The following is an 18,673-nucleotide window of genomic DNA, read 5'->3' on the forward strand; positions in this document are numbered from 1 at the left end:
ATCCCACCAGCTGCGCCGGGCCCGGGCGCGTCACTCTGCCATCCCCGCGGGAGACTAGGCGACAAGCAGTCCTGCCACCTCTGCGCCATGCTGTCTCCAGGTCACGAGAGGAGTGCTCGGCCGCGTCCCCACGCTTCCGCGCGGAAAGATCACCTTGTGCAGCTGGAGCTGACAGCGTGTGGCCTTCGCGCCGAACGGTTGCTGTGGAGCAGCCGTTCGAGTGGCAGGTAGCAGGTAGCAGCGTAGCAGGCGTGCATGCTTACCCGACATGAAGAGGGGTCATAATCTGTCGGTAGCAAAGCAACACGACTGCCAGCGGTGGACGCCGTGCGTTACGCAGCTATTGCACGCCGCTGAAGCTTAATCATTCAAGTCAAGCTGGGTAGGTGAACAGGCTTCCGAACCTGTCTCTGAAGCGATGGCTACTGCTGAGATAACTAAAAGGCAACACAAGACAAGAATACGAAAACAAGACCACATGGACGACAGTGCTTTGAGTATTTTCGTGGGTTCTAGTTAATTAAACATAAATGGATGGGCAACAGAGGCGATGTCGTTCATTTTTCACGGCGCGTGGCCCTTCCATAAGTGGTGACGCAATGTTAGCTGGAATTTACACGGGGATTCGGTGACGCAGACATCTTCAGTGTCCTAGTTTAGCATATGGAGCAAACAATCCGATAATCAAGGGAAATACATCAGGAAAATAGCATTTGTACGTGACACGTGCGGCGTGTTTCCCGCAGTATCGATGTCAGGTCGTCAGCTATCCTCAGCTGCAAGTGCTCACACCATCTGATAGGCTTCACACCTAAGGTCACTTATGAGCGCCAATCTGCTGGGACGCACACACATGGCAACCCTCGGCGAGAAGCACGTGATCCCATTCCTTATGAAATGTATGGCATGCATGCGTACGCGATTAAATATCGGCAATTTAAGTGTCAGGTAGACGCGTAGAAGAAGGACAAGGCAAGGCATGTTGCTTTACGATACGTGAGAAATTGCGCGAGCCAACGGAACGCTACGCTCGGTTTCCGGTGAAATGTTTTCAGTGTTACTTTCTCCACCCGTTGTGAAATCCTGCATGTGCCCCTATCAGTCCGCATTCCCGTCCTGATCTAAAGTGCCAGTTTTGCCAACCTTTTGAAATGAAAAAACACGCTTTGTAAAAAATATGTATATACAAACACAAGTACTCACTCGGTCCCCGCGAACGTGTCCACTGTACTGCATCCCATTGCACAGTGTACAAACACATACACCTTCCGATCAAATGCACACTTCCCTTCCGGGCCCGTGAACAATCCGCCGTTCAGAGCATGGACAAGTTACTGGTGACTGAGCCCTCTTCACCACTATCACAAGTACTGGATTGATACGCAGCTGGCCGCCGCTGACAGGCGCCGCCAACGCAAGGCTGTCGCGGCGCAGACGGGACTCGGGCCAACACCAAGTAAAAGGTCCAACAAGGATTCGTGTGCGAGAACCGCTCGCTTCGACACTCGGCCAGCTACCAGCAACCCAGTAGCCGTAGCTAGCTCCGTCAGGACGGGCGACCGACTACTCCGGCTGTGGCAGACTGCGGTGAGGGGGATCTCCACCGAAAGAAGGCGGTCGGGGCGGCCGGCGGCGGCGTGGCAGGGGACGCTGGTACGGTCCATTAGTCACGGCGTCGCCGGACACCGCACTAGTGACGGTGACGGTGCACCCTCCGACGGCGAGACCTCCACCGGCGGCGGCGTGGCAGGGACGCTGGTACGGTCCGCTAGTCCCGGCCTCGCCGGACACTGCACTAGTGACGGTGACGGTGCACCCTCCGACGGCGAGACCTCCACCGGCGGTGGCGTGGCAGGGACGCTGGTACGGTCCGCCAGTCCCGGCCTCGCCGGACACTGCACTAGTGACGGTGACGGTGCACCCTCCGACGGCGAGACCTCCACCGGCGGCGGCGTGGCAGGGGACGCTGGTACGGTCCGCTAGCCCCGGCGTCGTCGGACACCGCACTAGTGACGGTGACGGCGCACCATCCGACGGGAGACCTCCACCGGCGGCGCGCGCCGATCCGCCGGGCCGCTCCAGCGCGACCAGCGCACGGTCGACCGACCGCCGGCTGCCGGGAGACGCCGTCGAGACGGCGACAGGCGTGCTCCCTGAACGCCACACCTCCTGTGCGGTCCGCGCCACGCCGCCGCCCGCTCCACCGACCCCCGCGGCACGCCGGACCGGTCCACGGCGCCCGCTGAGCCCCGCGCCGCTCGTGTTCTGTCCCGCGGCGCGCGCCTGTCGCCGGCGGGGCCTACATCATGCGGTTGACGACGGTGGCGTGCAGGGAGGACAGCTGGCGCGCCCACAGGTCCACCATGTTGTAGCGGCGCGTCTCGCGCGGCTCGCGCGCCAGCTCCAGCACCTGGTTCACCTGGTCGATGCTACCCGCAATCGTGCTGCGAGAGCGACAGGCCGGGTCAGGTCCGGTCACGACTCAAGTTACGCGGATCAGGTCAGGTCGCAGAAATCACGAGCTACATTTGTCTCGTTACATTACACGAGCGCAACCGAACACCTGCAGTGTCTGCTGGTCGTGAGGTACATACGCATGCAGTCAACACAGCGCCGCCAAATGGCGACTAAAGGCCAATGCATCAGGCAACTCGATGCAATAGTTGTTCGACACCGGATGTCCTGAATATCACCGATCGGCCGTCTCCGCCGGTGGAAAGACGGCTGTTGACGGGGCTGTCCGTGAGCCTGCACTGTGTTTTCCACCACCACTTCGCGCCATGTCCATGGTCAGGCGTACGTTTGCCATGGCCAAACCCGCCGCCGATAACTCAAGGCACTTGAATTTGTCGCAGACTCACTTGTCGAGGATGCAGGAGACCAGCAGGTTCTCCACCTCCACCACGTCGATGTTGAGCTCCTTGGAGATGGACGGGATCTGTATCCGCGTGTACGGCTTGATCAGCTTCACCAGCACCTGGGTACGGATGTTCCGCAGCAGGTCTGGAGAACGATGATATGACGAAATCAGACCCGAATGGGAGATACTTCGTACAGCACCGAGCAAACACACAGCCAACCGAGACCTCGTCGCATCAAGGGCAGACTATCGCCGCATCAATATTTGCACAGGGCTTAGACACCAGCAACGCCAGTTCCTTTGATATAAAATGAAACGAAAGCACATCATATACAAAATACTGAAATAATATCCAATAAGAATAGACATAAATAGATGGAGCTATGCCAACTTTGTACCTTAGAACTACATCAAACCAAACGAGGTAAATACGCAAAAAAAAAACATCACTAAGAACCATACTTGTCAACTTATACACAACAGACATCAGTTCGCACTCCAACCACACACTGAGATACCGCCAATCGCGCACAACCACCCACGACGGCCCCTGTGCCCTGAGTTCACCCACCCTCAATGTGCTCCCGGATAAACAGGTCGTCCATGATGTTTTTCCGGTTGGTTTTCAGGATCTTCTCAAACTCGTTGATATCGTTGTTCTGATAGGCGGACACGAGATTCGTCATGGCAAGGATCTCCGGGTCGTTCTTGTACGGCTTGGCCTCCTGCGAGTCGAACGGGTTGATGTCCGACTTCATCAGCCTGAAACGACATGCAACATTTGTTGTACAGCAGGGAAAAAAGAAGATCAAACCAAGTAACGAATGCACAAGACAGCTGCTATTCAAAGGTAAGTGAGCACTAAAAAACGTTTCGTCTTGCGGCGAACTTTCAAGGTACTTTTTCTTTCAGGGGGTATGCCATCTTTTTTGTATAGCTACATCAAGACGCGTCCAATTTGATCGCAACGCGCGTCTTCAAGACATGCTTCTGAACTGCTCCGAAATTCGCTTTGAAGTAACAGCCCCGGCGAGAAAGATCGCGTAGGCTTCCTTCGTCACCACCACGAAAGTAATGCTTTCCACTTGTGGTTTTTCCAACTTGGGTGTCATACGATGTTTGCAATACACTATTTGTCAAATGCTTGCGCAACAAGAGTTGTGAAAGCTTGGAACATTCCATTTCGGGAAAGATATACAAATATAGGACGATTATCCCGTAAATTTCACAAAACGTCATCCCATGGCTTTAACTTCTCCACTACAACGTCTAACACAGTGGCCCTTTTCGAAGCGCACGTTGGCTTTGGGGAAACAGACGCATCACATGGTCTCTGGTCGGACACTGGTTCAAACTTCAACCAATACCCTCCTCGGTAACTATCTTCGCCACCCGTTATACCAATCACAAACGTTCATTTGAACTGACGTTAATCATTCCAGAAGAGGCGTCACTTTTAAGCCCGCGTGCCGCAATGCGCAGGTTAAAACAGCTCAAAACTGGACCTTTAGTCCGCAACCGCTGACGACGGCCGTTAGCAGACTCTGCCGTCATCAGCTGTCGCGCGGAATAGGGCTTTACTCTGGGATCATCAGGAAACAAACAGGTGTGGCGCGGCGACAACATCTTGACAGCGTAATTTGTGCTCCAAAATAATTCAAATTTACCTCTTCTTTACCTTAATTGTACTGCAGTGGCACTACCCAGTTCTATCACTACACATAACGAGTTCTGAGGTTTCAGCGGTGGGTTTTTCAAAAATGCTCAAAAGGTGGGGCGGTCCCTCTAGAAGGCCACGTAGGCGATGCGGTGGAATAGAACCCATTACACTTGCCAACGAAAACTGCTCACATGTTGGCGAGGACAAGGTACTTCAGGCACGTCGTTCGTCGTGGGCTGCCCGACTCGTCATAGTTTTTGAAAGCCTCGAAGAAGTCCGTGTGCGCCTTCTCGAACTCTCCCTCACGGAGATGCATCTTTCCGCCGCATTCTGGGAACAATCAAGCTCCTACAGTTAAACAACACGCTTGATTACCACGTCCCTTAAAAAACAAGAGTACTTGGGCGACCTCTGGCGGTTCTCACCATACCTGCCAGAACATTCGCCAGCGGTAGACCACTTCACAATGTGTAGATGTGATGAGTGTGCCCATACTATTTGGAGCAAATCGGGCGACAACCGTAGTACGAAACTTAATGACAATCTGGTCTGACATCGCTGTTCAAAACGCTCCAGCTCTCATGTCCAAATTGCATGTACACATGGGTCACATTTTCAAGGACCCCTGGTTCGAGTTGCATGTCCCACAGCTCTGTCAGGATGTCCCGTGTCAGACGGATTTGCTGCCTAAACGCGTCCTCAATAACGCGCCTAGCTGACGATTAACGGACCCACCAAGACAGGTGGGCAGGGAAATGCAAGCACACCATATACTTGTGCATGTGAACGGGGTCATCGTGAAACTTAATGTCATGCAGCCTGGTTTAGCCCCATTTAGCCTCTGCCCATGAAAAAGCCGCGGCACGCCTAGTAGGAGTTCCACAAAGGCCAATCTCCCCTAACAATCACCACTAATCAGACCCACAGACTACTGTAACACCTGGCTTACCAGGATCTGGTCACCTTTGTTCCATGGGACCGTATGGTGGCGGGAGGTGAGAGACAACTCTGCCCACCTCGGATGACGCCCATGATGAGCGGGTGTGGGATGGCCGACTTGATGTGCAGGGACTGCTCGTACAGCGCCTTCAGCTTCTTGTTGTTCTTCTGCGCCGTGTACATCTGGATCTCGAGCGCGTAGATCTCCAGCAGCTGCGTGCCCTTCTTCATGTCGTCCTCGCCGGCATCGGTCTGTCGCCGGGCGTACCGAGTTACAGTCAGGCATGAGCGGTCACAGACACAGCGCCAGCTGAAGCAAACGCAGAGCCGTGATCACCGGCACCTCCGCAGGGGAGACCCTTTAAGGCATTCGACCAACCAAATGTCAACAGAGCTCGAACAACTGAAATACCGTCATTCTTACTTATTTACTTCGGGCGAAACCCGGCCACAATTTACGTGCAGGACGACACTGCCGTAGAGCAGGCACCACTACCCGTGCTCGCCTCCCAGAGGACACAAGCTGATAAAAAAACTACATGGAAACACCTCAGCGCAGTGAATAAACTCCTGGCAAAACGAAAGATACCGGATGAATCGAGAGAACCTTGTCATAACCTTCCACATACCTAAAACAAAGCTATTGTTCCTAGTCTATCGCTTTAGTATACGAGCATCTATTTTAAGGTGTGAATTTCCCGCAAAATAGTGCTGTGATGCTGGACGGGCACCGTATTACTTCAGGCATACCAGCAAATGCCCAGTCAAACTCGCATGAACGATGTCTTAAAGCGCTTACAACTACCGTGAGCGCGTCAACAATGCCGACCGCAGTGTCACACTGAGCAGAGAGACATGTTGCAAAGCAGACAGGCCATATTACAGAAGAGGCGATATCAGAGGCCCCATATCGTCACTGACGCTGTGCTGCCACCATCTATGCCAACAGACTCCGCCACAAGCAAAAAAAGCACGCAAAAGTCTGCTAGCTCCGACCACCACGCAACGATCCGACGTAGCCGACGTGAGCCCACCTGGCACGACAGATGCAGCTGTTTGAGGATCTTCTGCAGTTTGGCGTAGTCCCCGCGGTCAAAGTACAGCTTGCCGAGCTTGGTGTTGGTTTTGAACCACAGCCGGTCGTTTTTGGCATCCTTCAGGGCCTCCAACGTCGTTTCGTAGAAGTCTTGCAGTAGCTCCATCTGTCACACACAGAGCCTATTAGTGGGTACGAAAACGCCCCCACGCCATGCAGAGTTGGATGGTAGCCAGAGCGGGCGGCCAGGGAGCATTGAACAGCTTCCCTCCTAACAACCAAACCATTCAACACTGTACAATGGGACGATTGCGAAGCAATTCTTTTCATCTGTGCCTTTTGGCAATGCTTGCTCGAGTCGGCTGACATCATTCCTTCCTGACAACGTCGTTCCGGTAACTTGCGAAGAACCACCTCCACCCACACGGCACCCGGCAGCCAGAGGGCCCTCACTACCCGCCGAGAACTCGGACAACGGCGGCCATGCAAATTCCGGGAACGTGTGGGCAACCCCCACACCAGTGCCTACCTGCTTGGATGTAGATATGTAGTCCAATATAGAGTTTATTGACTTCTCACTATAGTTCCTAGTCACAGCAGACTTGATGTACTGAAGAAGCTGTTTGTAGTGGTTCATCATCTCCGTGTAGTTGCCCTGACGACAGAAAAGATACGTAACAATGTCAATATGGATGACTTACCCGACAGTACAAACCACTCCAGACAGTCGGTTCAATCGAGATTAATTTGACCAGAATAAAAATCCGAAATCGTCAATTTGAAGAGAACAAAATGTCTGGCACACATAGAGTGTGTCAATATTATTGTGTATTTCTTATCGACGCAAGTCACCGCTAAAACCCCCACACCCTGGCGGGAGCGGATAAACCAGCAGTTTCAGAACTGACGTTCTTCCCAAAGCAAACACTCCAACCTCCCAGCCACTTACTAACACCACACAGCACGCATCCACGAATTCGCAATGGCGCCGGTGACAGCAAACACGCCCTCTTTCCGCGTCGACGGAGATACGATGCACACAAGGAAATACAGCCACAACATGCAGAACGGGCCCAATTCGTGTGACCCAGGGCACATGGGTGATCCGACCTGGCGGACATATCAGAAAATCCTGGAACACAGCCCTGGCAAAAGCCTTGGGAGGCCTCGACTGAAAAACGGCCGGCATAACGCAGCCCAGAACTTTGCAATAGTTTAAGCCTTCGGATGCGACTCCGTCATCGAGACTGCGGCGTAGCAGCCGTCACGAGGTACGTGATCTGCCCGGTTGCTTTTTGCGAACGACAGGCGTGAAATCCCACCAGTCCAGCCCCTGTCAGCCATTGGCACTCAGCAAATGGTCTCCGCAGAGTAAAATATCCAGCCTTGCACTTCGCAGGGTTATCAGGGATCCTCTGCAGCGAAACGGGTGTGAGGAAGGAGGGGGGGGGGGGGGGGATCGAAGCGGCAGCTGCGGCCATCACTGAGTTGCTCGCTGCAGATTTCACCCAGCGCAGGACATAGGAGGCGTTAACAAAGGTGGAGGTTATGCACCTCAAGCAGGCATATAACAATCCTTTCCAGATGTTCAAAGACTGAAGCTCAAATGTCAGACAGCCTCTTCAGATTTATTTTTTGGTATCCCACCAGCTTTAAGAACAGCTGCATGTAAAGATATGTCGAAGCGAAGCCCTGATGCTACCAAATACAAGCCTAACAATAACCTCCCTTGACATGGCCAGTGGCATGCAGTCCCCTGTTCTGGATCGCCAGCACCTGCCAGGCCTTGCCAAGACGCCTCCAGCCTCGCCCCTGGCAGATGCTGTGCAATTCCAAACCAGCTGCCCTTGGCGCTCATCGATCGTCAAGGCCACAGCAAAGTGCCACACTCACCAGTCTGAAGTTAATCTTGATCATCTGCTTGAGCGCCTTGAAGCCCCACTCGCCCTTGTCGCCACCCTCCAAGTCGAGGACTTTCTTGAAGGCGGCCAATGCCGCGGTGGGGTCTTCCTCCTTCTGTGCTTTGGAATTGTAGTACTGGTTTTCCAAGTCCACGTCTGGCTCTGAGTTACTATCCTCCGAGTATTCCTACGAGGCAATGGGGAGGGGGTGGTAATTAGGCACACAGGGGGCAGCGAATGACACATATTGTTGTGGGGCATCACAGCAGAGTAGCCTGGTCATGCAGCTGCCAGCTACAGATTACATATGTATGCTCTCAGTTCAGGTCAGACTACATTGTCTATCTGACAATGTAACTCAACCTGAATTAGCAGCTAGTGGGCCATGACAGGAAGGGCAAACAATTAAGTGCAAGCTATGCATTGGGTAGCTCAGCATTAAACATGTCATCATTTTTGAAGGACCAGCAGTTTGTATTTAAATTTTAAAAATCCATATGCTGATGGCAATTATATACCAGTTTAATATTTTTAAAGAATGCCACAAAGTACAAACAGCCAAGAAATGAGGCAAAAGATGAAATACATCCTGGTTCATGATCAGAATCAGTTCAAACTCACCAAGTCATAATCTTCATCATCATCGCACATGAAGTCTACCTCTGCATCTGACATGGTTGTTTTGTTTTTCTGGTGTTTTCTTGATGCTGAAAAATATTGCACATGTGATGTATGATTCACACTGAGTATCTAACTAAAATTATTACATCAAATGGTCAGCATATAAAACAGCACATGGAATTCAAAACATTCTAGAAGTTAACTAGAGGTCCATATCTGTCCAAAGCAGTACAAATTTTGACTGCATCATCAAACTTCTGCTGCAAGGCTTGCCAGAAATAGGTAATGACTAAGGTGCCATAAAAAGTTGTCTTGGGTGAAAAAGCATGAGGTGATAAAACAAATAACATTTTCTCAGTGGTAACTACAAAATCCTGCACTTTTGGAGATGCAATGGAGGGGAGCACCACTTCCTGCACCCCCCCCATAGTGGAAACCTGAAAAAATTGTGTCTCAAAGCTTCAGGAACAACTGAGAATATTTACACCTGACTGCAGGTATAGTTGGAACTGGCTCCACATTTGTGATGAGTCATGGTTGAAACATTACCTTAGCAAGTTGCATATTGGTCAGAATTCAAGTTGTACAATCACATCATCAGTGTACATATTGAAGAAGAAGTCCAGACAACATTATATATCCATGGCTTTGCAGCATATATGTGTACCAAATGTGGTCCCATTGTGCACAACATGATTCCTGTTGAAATAAATGAGCCTGAATTACAGCTTACAAATTGTGCCGAGTGGTTCAAACGGCCAAAAAATTATTTGCCATCCTTATGAAGCTACAGGACAATGTATTTTTTCTTCAGCCTTTAAATTCTTTTTGTACTTAAGGAAGCCATAAGTCTTTCAAGGTACCACTCCAACTAGCACGTGGAAAACAGCATTCTCACTATCATCTTCATCTGGTGTGTACATCTTTCAGCCAGTTAACTCTAAATCAGTCATCAGGTGGTATGAAGCCCTGAGAAAGACTGGATGTTATTTGAGTTTCAGCTATGTTTACACCACAAACTGAGCTATCTCCGTCTATTCACCCTCCAAAAGGCAGGGTGGCTACGCATCAAACTTATAGACCATCAAAGAATCTGGGGGATCGTTGTAAGCATCAAGCTTATGCCCACTAACAACCCTAGGGGACAGCAAGTGCGAACATACAAAAATCTCGCGCAAACCCCAGCTCAAATACCACACAAACCTCGAACCCAGCCACCGCAGCCGGTACGTGCAGCCTTGCGCTGAAAGCCGCTGAAGGCGACCAGGGCGCAATATACGACGCAAAGTCATCAAAGCGATTTGTTTACACTCTATAAAGGCCACTGCGTGACGTCATTGGAAGTCGCCTTCTCGGTGGCCCATAATGAACACCGAATTGACGGCCATGATCTCAGCCGCCGGATGTCTTGTGCTATATCCCGCACGTGCACCATATTGTGCCACATAACGCATATGGATCTTACATTCAGCGTCCTCATATCCGTCGCTGTAGCCGCCGCCACCTCTTGCCGCCATCGCCGCCGGCCATAAGGCGGTCACGGTCGCTGCTGTCCCGGCCGATGCGGCCTCTCTGCGAGACCGTAACGACCGGCAATAGGCCGGTGGTACCGGTGCTTGCCCCAGAACATACGTTCGCTGGCAGGCACATCAAGCAGTCTCGGCACCTATCGACGCCTGTGACCGCCTGATTACGGAATCCATTTTCGCTCCGTCAAGCCCCCGACAGTGTCTCACCCATTGTTGGTAGCACAGCAGTAGTGGTGGCTTGAGTAGGTACGGCGCTCAGTTCAAATTATTTTTAGCCATGTTTTGCGGGTAGGACCGTATGCGCACGATGCCATTGCGTGGGTGGTGTTGGTCGTCAATGTGAATTGTGCATTGGCCTGCATTAACTTTTTTGCTCAAATCACCCCTTGACTACGCATTGCTAATTGCGGCCAGTATATCCGCATCCAAGTCTTGTACTTCATCGAGGGAAGGGCCACGTTTCGCTTTGGTGCCACCTGGAGGTTAGTGTACCCCCCCCCCCTCCGTTTACAAAAAGTTACCAGACTTTGGTCATTTTAGAGCTTGCGTGACAAAGCCTGCGTTATAAGATACGATTATCTCTCTGGTGTAATCCAGCCATCCAGAGTATATATCTATAGTGTATATATTGTTCATCGTTCATTCATGGCGTCATTTGAGGCTCACGCTCTCTCACTTTGGGTGTTTTCTTATAGGTGCCTTCGCTTCTCGGTCGCAGGTATGCGCGCCCGATCTGGGATACCCGACTGTGTGTGCGTTTTGTTACATAGTTTCTGCCCATGATAACGTTGTGTCAAAAAGGAAAAGAGACCAGAAAGTCTGCCAGTCCTGCCCCTTTACGGATACCTTACAGCCAGCTAGTGGCCTGTCGTAAGGTTCTGATTCGACACAGGTGGTGGCTTTTTTATCCGAATGGTCTGAGCGTCAACATTCTGGTTTGCGATCGCCATGCACTCCGTGACCTTTGCTATAATAACAACTGCTATCACTGGACGGCTAGTTTCAAGCGCTGGTGGTGCAGTATCAGCGTCAGCAACCTGTCGCCCTCCCTACTGTCAAATTTTTACACGCCAAACCGAAGCCAAAGACAGTGGCTTTGAATTTAGAAAACGCGAAACCAAAGGCCACCGGCTGCGGACCCAGCGGGGCTGGGGCATGCCTTGGGTGCCATGGCACGGGGACTCCATGTCTCGGGCACCTGACACGGCTCACCAGTCACACGTCAACTGGGTTGTGTTTCCACCGACCGTCAAGCATGAAGCTGCGCTGTGTGCGAGGTGTCCATTGATTTCGCTGTCTGTTCTGTACTTGTTTAGAGAGATGACGTTGACCTGCGGTTGTCAATTCAATGATCTGGGCTGTGCCGACCGAATCGCGTTAGCTTGAAGCCGATGAGTTTTGAGCGAGAACGTGGTGATGTTCTTAACGAGCGATCAAACAGCATTGTTTGCTCGGCATCCTCCGCCAGGAACAATATATTCGCCCTGATTCTTACCGTTTGCCGCCGCGGTCGTAATGGATGTTTTCTTGCTGTTGCTATCACAGTGTGTTGACGAGCTGTATCTGCCGCTGTTGGACAAGCAGTCCATCATGCTTTTTGTGCATTGTTCGTGGATGTTGTTTGTTCTGTGACGCTTTCTTTGGCAGGGTGTGACCGCGTCCGGTCTCGCGAGTTTGCTCTAGCCGAAGGTCTACCTTGCAGTATCAATCGCAGTTGATGAGCACGCCGCGGCCTTGAGTCTGACGCGGCGTCGCGTTGGCCGTTCACACCATGCACGGTGCAGTTCCATGTCTGGTTGCATGCCGGCGCTTCTGGTTACGACGCCTGGCGCAGCGCAGCGTTCTGAACCGGTATCCAAGAGTATGTATTCCGTGTACTGGCGAGCACTTACAAATGAGGTACACGAGTTCAGCTGTGTTTGCCCGTGTGTCTGTTGGAATCCATTGTATGAATGCAATACATGACATGAGCGCACTGTGCACGGCTGCTTCGGCGACGATTGCTGCGTAGCCGAGGCCCGCCGCACGCTGCTGCCGGGACTGGTCGGGAGGACGCACGACACCCGCCACATCACGTGCAGGCCGCCGGCAGCCGGGACTGATCGGGAGGGCGCACGACACCTGCTGGACCACGTGCAGGCTGCCGACAGCCGGGACTGGTCGGGAGGGCGTGCGACACCTGCTGGACCACGTGCAGGCCGCCGGCAGCCGGGACTGGTGAGGAGAGCGTATGACACTTGTCACATCACGTGCAAGCCGCCGGCAGCCGGGACTGGTGGGGAGGGCGCATGACACTTGCCCCATCACGTGCAGGCCGCCGGCAGCCGGGACTGGTGAGGAGGGCGCACGACACTTGCCACATCACGTGCAGGCCGCCGGCAGCCGGGACTGGTGAGGAGGGCGCACGACGCCTGCCACACCATAGGCAGGCCGGCAGCCGGGACTGGTGAGGAGGGCGCATGACACTTGCCACACCACGTGCAGGCCGCCGGCAGCCGGGACTGGTCGGGAGGGCGCACAGCGCCTGCCACACCACGTGCAGGCCGCCGGCAGCCGGGCTTAGCACGTCTCATGATGCTCCGGGCGGCAGCCGAGGGCGGGACTGGCGTAGTATGGGTAGTGGATATGTAGGTAAATTCGATGTTTTTGGCGGACGGCGGTTTCCATGTCATACCCCACGGTGATTTGGAATGGCGTGGTGAAAGGTGGTTGGCCATTTGCAGGGCGTCTGTCGATTCTTAATCTCATTTCAAGCACGCAAGCATTTGTTCATCGGTCGATTATAAATGTTGCTCGAATGTATGATGCTTGGAAATGTTTCGCAAGATCATGAGTAAAAATGGTTGCTCGAATCTAAGATACGTGTGAAAAGTTCGCAGTACATATTAAGCTGTATCCACCAGTCGGAAAGTGGTTGCTCCAAGCCGAAACATACATAAGGAGATTAATGTCTATAACTGTAATGTAAGCATTCATTAGCACCCAAGCACCATGGGGCAGCGATATCTCTCCGAAGCAAACTTCAAAATTGACATCCCATCCTTTTCATAGGCTCCTTTACGTATAAACTTACCCCTAATAGAAGCTATGAAGACCAGCACATGCACTCAATTTCATAACTCGCTTCGTAAACCCTTCACGGTCTCTCCCACCACCACCCGCGGTCGCCTTGAAATTCTCCGGACGTGGGAGAGATCTCCGCGTGCGACCGATAGCGTGCAGACGCGCCCGCCGTCACTCCACCTCTCACTGATCTGTGGTCGAGCGAACACCCCGGCCAGCAGGAGCGGCGCGGCCCCTCTAGGCCAGCACGAGCTCTTCGACCCCCACGTCGCACGCCATCTGCGTCCTTTCGGGCGTTGCTGGCGAATCTGTCGGACCGTGGACGCTGTCATTATGGCAAGACAATGCTCGACAGGCGCCATTGGGCGTGTTTGAGAGGGGCCATGGGGCGGAAAGGAACGGGGGACGGACAAAATGACGCCAGCTGGAAAGCACGGCAGTGACCCTAGTTTTACCCTATGGAACGTATCATTAACTACTGTTCCTGCAAGGCATACGTGTAGGAGGACTCACTGGATACGCCAGCCCGTTAGATAGCCTTGCGCCAGCCCACGGTTTATCCCGAGAGTGGTGCAGTCCAGTACTCCAGAGTAGTGCAGAGTAGTGCAAAGTGGTGCAGAGTAGTGCAGAATGGTGCAGAGTAGTGCAGAATAGTGCAGAGTAGTGCAGACCAATAGTCCAGTCCAATAGTCCAGAGTAGTGCAGTCGAGTCCGAGAGTGCCAGCAGATCGTAATTTCTTCCCTTGGATCCATAGGGGGAAAAATGTCTCCTGCCTCTTATTCATGCTTAAATCCCGGCAACTCGGTGTGCGATAGCCAGCAGCTTATCGAGAAGCGGCCATTGGGTGCTGCACTAAACACAGACTAACCGTCCGTCGAGCTACCTATCCTGAACCGAGTCCCGGTGAGTTTCGCGAGAACCAGCGATGCGTCGCGTCGCTTACCGAACTGGAACCAGGCGTGAAGGCTGGCCTCTCGGCGCGCCTCGGCCACGGCTTGGCGCAGCGCCAGCAGGCAGGCCACGCTCATGCAGACTGCCGGCTCGCCCGTGGCTGTCGGCCCCAGGTCACTGAGGTCAGCAGGGTCACCGGGGGGCTGACAGGTGACGGGTTCATCAAAATCAATAAAAAACAGGATCAACGGATCGCCGGGGTCAACAGTATAAACTAGCTCATCAGGGCCATGGATGTTAACCAGACTGAGCCCGAGGTCCAAACAGAGGACAGAGATTAGCAAGACTACAGCGGTCAACAGCGTCACACAGATAAAGGTGTCACCAGGGGCCAACGGGAATATGGAGGTTAGCGGGGTAAACAAGTCCAACAACGTCACCAACATCACCGGCACCCGGCAGAGAAACAGAGCCTCAGTTCATACAGTGGTCTGCAGGATCAGGGAGGCATGATGAGTGACATCACAGGCATGACCACCAGCACACTGGCTCAAATGCTGCTCCAGGTAGTCTTTTAAAGGAACATTTTCGAAGAATGTCGCCATCAAAATTAAGATAACATTTGTATGCGATATTTAATCCGAGCATTTTGAATGGATGTATTTCTGGTTCAAGCTCTGCCAGTGCTCACAATAGGCAGTGCTTGTCGTCTGAGCACTGACCCCCATCACCCGATCGGCAATGTCAGGTCAGCGGCAGCATCTATTGACAGAAGTTTAAATTGCCGCGACGCTCGTCACGGTCCGTCCCGCCCTCTGACGTCACTGGAAGCACGGCCTCTGCCACCCGCCGCAGGCCATTTCCGTCAAGGGCAAATGGTGAGCGCTTAAAGCGACTTGAGCCCACCCTGCCAAGGGTTGGTGGATCAGAAGGAAGACTCTCTAACCATCCGAGCTATTGGTACGCACTTTGACCGGGGGACGGAACGAACGTGACGTCCTGAGACCGTGGGAATGGATAAACGGGACGTTGTGTGACCGTGGGACGGGACGGACGGGACGGACGGGATGTGCTATGACTGTGGCACGAGACGGACAGAACGTACTGTGACCGTGGGACGGGACGGATTGGACGGACTGTGACCGTGGGACGGGACGGACTGGGTATATTGTGGCCGTGGGGCGGGGCGAACGGGTCATGCTGTAGCCGTGGAACGGGGCGGGCTGGATGTACTGTGACCGTGGGACGGGGCGGACTAGACGTACTGTGACCGTGGGGCGGGGCGGACTGGGTATATTGTGACCGTGGGGCGGGGCGAACGGGTCGTGCTGTAACCGTGGGACGGGGCGGACTGGACGTGCTGTAACCGTGGGACGGGACGGACGGAACGGACTGTGACCGTGGGACGGGACGGACTGGGTATATTGTGACCGTGGGACGGGACGGACGGAACGGACTGTGACCGTGAGACGGGACGGACTGGATATATTGTGACCGTGGGGCGGGGCGAACGGGTCGTGCTGTAGCCGTGGGACGGGGCGGACTGGACGTGCTGTAACCGTGGGACGGGACGGACGGGACGTACTGTGACCGTGGGACGGGACGGACAGAACGGAATGCGACCATGCTCCGGATGGGGACTGGTCAGTCCGGTGTCTGCTCAGCTCCAGCATACGTGAATATCACCGACAGGACGAGCAGAGACTAGTTTGTCAAAAAAAATTCCACTCTGAGCTAAGCGGGCGGGGGGGGGGGGGGCAGAGGAGGTTAAACCCCAGGAATCTGAAAAAGGGCGTTAGGTCGTCGTAGCTACACGACCGGCCAAAACCTTAGAGCGGATCTTACCCTTGGAGTTGAATATTCCGACCGGATTCCTGTTGTTCTTGAGCAGCTTGACCCTGAAGTCTCTTGGCATGTCCTTGTGAGTGGGAACGTAGTAATTCTGTAATGGTATAAGCACGAAAGCAAGACATCTTCGTCAAGTTCTAACAAGCACATCACCATTTATATTAACACCCTTCCACCAGATCAAATGGGTGATAAAAGTCTCGCGACCAGGTAAAATTACATTGTTTCCATGCAAGTGGAAAGCGTTTATGTCCGCCAAAATCAACTAAACCCATGTCTCCATGGGAAGGGGCAGGGGCGTAATTTCGCAAAATAAGTCAGGCAGACCAAAAAGTGAAAAACAACCCAAGTTGCCCCCAAAATTTACTGACAACCACGCTTCCCACCAGATTTTACCCACTTTTTCATGAAATGTGGAAAACTGAAAATCATGTTGCGAAGCTTAAATCCTCCCTGGCTAAAAAGAAAACTGCGCCGCTGAAAGGAGGGAATAGAATGCCTTCGTAGAGAGGAAAATGATGATATGCCTATGGAAATAGAAAGGGATAATAGCTTCTCTATGGAAAGAAAAATCATGACGTACGTATATAAAATGATTTTCACCCGGGAAGCAAGCTGTTGCGTTTGCAACTCAAATGTAATCAAAACACTTTTACACTCATGGGGCGTGGAAAACGAAAACGAAACGAAACAGAAAGCAAAGAAAAACAAAACCAAAAGAGCACGAGATAAAGTGCGAGATATAAAAAATGAGTAAGGGGGAAATAGTGGGAGAAATCATCCAGAGGAACAACAGGCGCAAGTTAGCATCAGGTGTGCAGGAGCACAGTGGGTAGGCGAGCGCGCGTGCGGCTGCTCTCACCCAGGCACGGTTGGTGAGCCGACGGCCGGTCTCCGGGTGGAAGCGGTACCGCTCGGTCATCATCAGGCCGACGCCGTACGCGAACGCGCCCTCCACTGGCCCACGTCGACGGCCGGCGAGAGCGGCTGACCGGCGTCCTCCATGACGTCGGCGCGGTGCAACAGACTCTCGCCGGTCAGCACGTCCAGCTCGGCCTCAACCGCCGTCAGACCCCAGACTGTGTACATGTCGGGCGGCGCGCCCCGCCGGCGGCGACTGACTGCGAACGCCCAGGGACGGGCGTGAGTCGGGGCTCGCGGGACGTCCTAGACGAGTGGGGGGACAGACCGGCCAGAGAGGAGGGCGGGAGGCGAGGGCTTGCGGGGACGTCCTAGACGAGTGGGGGACGACCGGCAAAGAGGAGGGCGGGAGGGCATAGTTGAGGTCTTGAGGGACGTCCTAGACGAGTGGGGGACGACCGGCCAAAGAGGAGGGCTGGAGGCGGGGGCTCGCGGGACGCCCTAGACGACGAGTGGGGGGACGACCGGCCATAGAGGAGGGCTGGAGGCGGTGGCTCGCGGGACGCCCTGGACGAGTGGGGGGACGACCGGCCCGGAGAGGAGGGCGGGAGGCGGGGGCTCGCGGGACGCCCTGGACGAGTGGGGGACGAACCGGCAGAGAGGAGGGCGGGAGGCGGGGGGCTCAGCGGGACGCCCTGGACGAGTGGGGGACGACCGGCCAGAGAGGAGGGCGGGAGGCGGGGGCTCGCGGGACGCCATGGACGAGTGGGGGACGACCGGCCAGAGAGGCGGGCGGGAGGCGAGGGCTTGCGGGACGTCCTAGACGATGTGGGGGACGACCGGCCAAAAGAGGGAGTGGCGGGAGGCGGGGCGCTCGCGGGGACGTCCTAGACGAGTGGGGGGACGACCGGCCAAGAGGAGGGCTGAGGGCGGGGCTCGCGGGACGCCCTAGACGAGTGGGGGACGACCGGGCCAGAGAGGAGGGCGGGAGGCGGGGGCTCGCGGGACGCCCTGGACGAGTGGGGGAGGACCGGCCAGAGATGAGGGCGGGAGGCGGGGGCTTGCGGGGCGTCCTAGACGAGCGGGGGACGACCAGCCAGAGAAGCTGGCGGGAGGCGGGGGCTCGCGGGACGTCCTAGACGAGTGGGGGACGACCGGCCAGAGAAGCTGGCGGGAGGCGGATGCTTGCGGGACGTCCTAGACGAGTGGGGGACGACCGGCCAGAGATGAGGGCGGGGGAGGCGGGGGCTCGCGGGACGTTCTAGACTAGTGGGGGACGACCGGCCAAAGAGGAGGGGGGAGGCGGGGGCTCGCGGGACGCCCCAGACGAGTGGGGGACGACCGCCAGAGAGGCGGGGCAGGAGGCGGGGGCTTGCGGGACGTCCTAGACGAGTGGGGGACGACCGGCCAAAGAGGCGGGCGCAGCGCTGACGTAGGCGGAACAGGCAGCGTTGTGGCGCGTT

General features: G+C 54.4%; 2 protein-coding genes across 7 annotated transcripts; both read right to left on the reverse strand.

The window, feature by feature from the left end:
• Nucleotides 1–1,185: 1,185 nt before the first annotated feature.
• On the reverse strand, nucleotides 1,186–10,257 carry LOC119101323 (COP9 signalosome complex subunit 2). Of its 4 annotated transcripts, none has more exons than XM_037224626.1 (10): nucleotides 10,248–10,257; nucleotides 9,018–9,103; nucleotides 8,389–8,583; nucleotides 7,025–7,150; nucleotides 6,494–6,661; nucleotides 5,537–5,711; nucleotides 4,712–4,850; nucleotides 3,432–3,622; nucleotides 2,862–3,003; nucleotides 1,186–2,444 (listed from the first exon to the last, which is right to left on the reverse strand). In XM_037224626.1, exons 2-10 carry the CDS (start codon nucleotides 9,069–9,071, stop codon nucleotides 2,300–2,302), a joined length of 1,335 nt encoding a protein of 444 aa, XP_037080521.1. In that variant the 5' UTR covers nucleotides 9,072–9,103; nucleotides 10,248–10,257; the 3' UTR covers nucleotides 1,186–2,299. The 4 variants fall into 4 exon arrangements, with proteins under 4 accessions (XP_037080521.1, XP_037080517.1, XP_037080518.1 ...); XM_037224622.1 differs by having other exon boundaries at nucleotides 10,221–10,257; XM_037224623.1 differs by lacking the exon at nucleotides 10,248–10,257 and adding an exon at nucleotides 10,228–10,246.
• Nucleotides 10,258–12,400: 2,143 nt separating this feature from the next.
• Nucleotides 12,401–17,233, reverse strand: LOC119101329 (xanthine dehydrogenase). Of its 3 annotated transcripts, none has more exons than XR_005094543.1 (5): nucleotides 17,212–17,233; nucleotides 16,347–16,443; nucleotides 14,554–14,661; nucleotides 13,797–13,917; nucleotides 12,401–12,760 (listed from the first exon to the last, which is right to left on the reverse strand). XR_005094543.1 is itself a non-coding variant. In XM_037224635.1 (4 exons), the coding sequence occupies exons 2-4, from the start codon at nucleotides 16,414–16,416 to the stop codon at nucleotides 13,847–13,849; spliced, it is 249 nt and encodes an 82-aa protein (XP_037080530.1). In that variant the 5' UTR covers nucleotides 16,417–16,443; nucleotides 17,212–17,232; the 3' UTR covers nucleotides 13,057–13,846. The 3 variants fall into 3 exon arrangements, 1 of the variants encoding a protein (XP_037080530.1); XR_005094542.1 differs by having other exon boundaries at nucleotides 12,401–13,047; nucleotides 13,790–13,917; XM_037224635.1 differs by lacking the exon at nucleotides 12,401–12,760 and having other exon boundaries at nucleotides 13,057–13,917; nucleotides 17,212–17,232.
• Nucleotides 17,234–18,673: the final 1,440 nt, after the last annotated feature.

Source organism: Pollicipes pollicipes, unplaced genomic scaffold (assembly GCF_011947565.3).
Source record: "Pollicipes pollicipes isolate AB1234 unplaced genomic scaffold, Ppol_2.1 Scaffold_4881;HRSCAF=5763_pilon_pilon_pilon, whole genome shotgun sequence".
In the NCBI taxonomy this organism is placed as follows: domain Eukaryota; kingdom Metazoa; phylum Arthropoda; class Thecostraca; order Pollicipedomorpha; family Pollicipedidae; genus Pollicipes; species Pollicipes pollicipes.

Bases quoted from the DNA above. Each gene is read 5' to 3' on its own strand.
- LOC119101323 (XM_037224626.1), bottom strand. From the start codon at position 9,071: ATGTCAGATGCAGAGGTAGACTTCATGTGCGATGATGATGAAGATTAT. The intron at 7,151-8,388 runs GTGAGTGTGGCA...TTCTGTCGTCAG, and splicing joins TCAAGATTAACTTCAGACTG to GGCAACTACACGGAGATGAT. The intron at 3,004-3,431 runs GTGGGTGAACTC...ATCGTTCTCCAG, and splicing joins TATCCGGGAGCACATTGAGG to ACCTGCTGCGGAACATCCGT.
- LOC119101329 (XM_037224635.1), bottom strand. From the start codon at position 16,416: ATGCCAAGAGACTTCAGGGTCAAGCTGCTCAAGAACAACAGGAATCCG. The intron at 14,662-16,346 runs GTAAGATCCGCT...TGGGGCCGACAG, and splicing joins CGGAATATTCAACTCCAAGG to CCACGGGCGAGCCGGCAGTC. The intron at 13,918-14,553 runs GTAAGCGACGCG...ACGGTCCGACAG, and splicing joins TCACGCCTGGTTCCAGTTCG to ATTCGCCAGCAACGCCCGAA.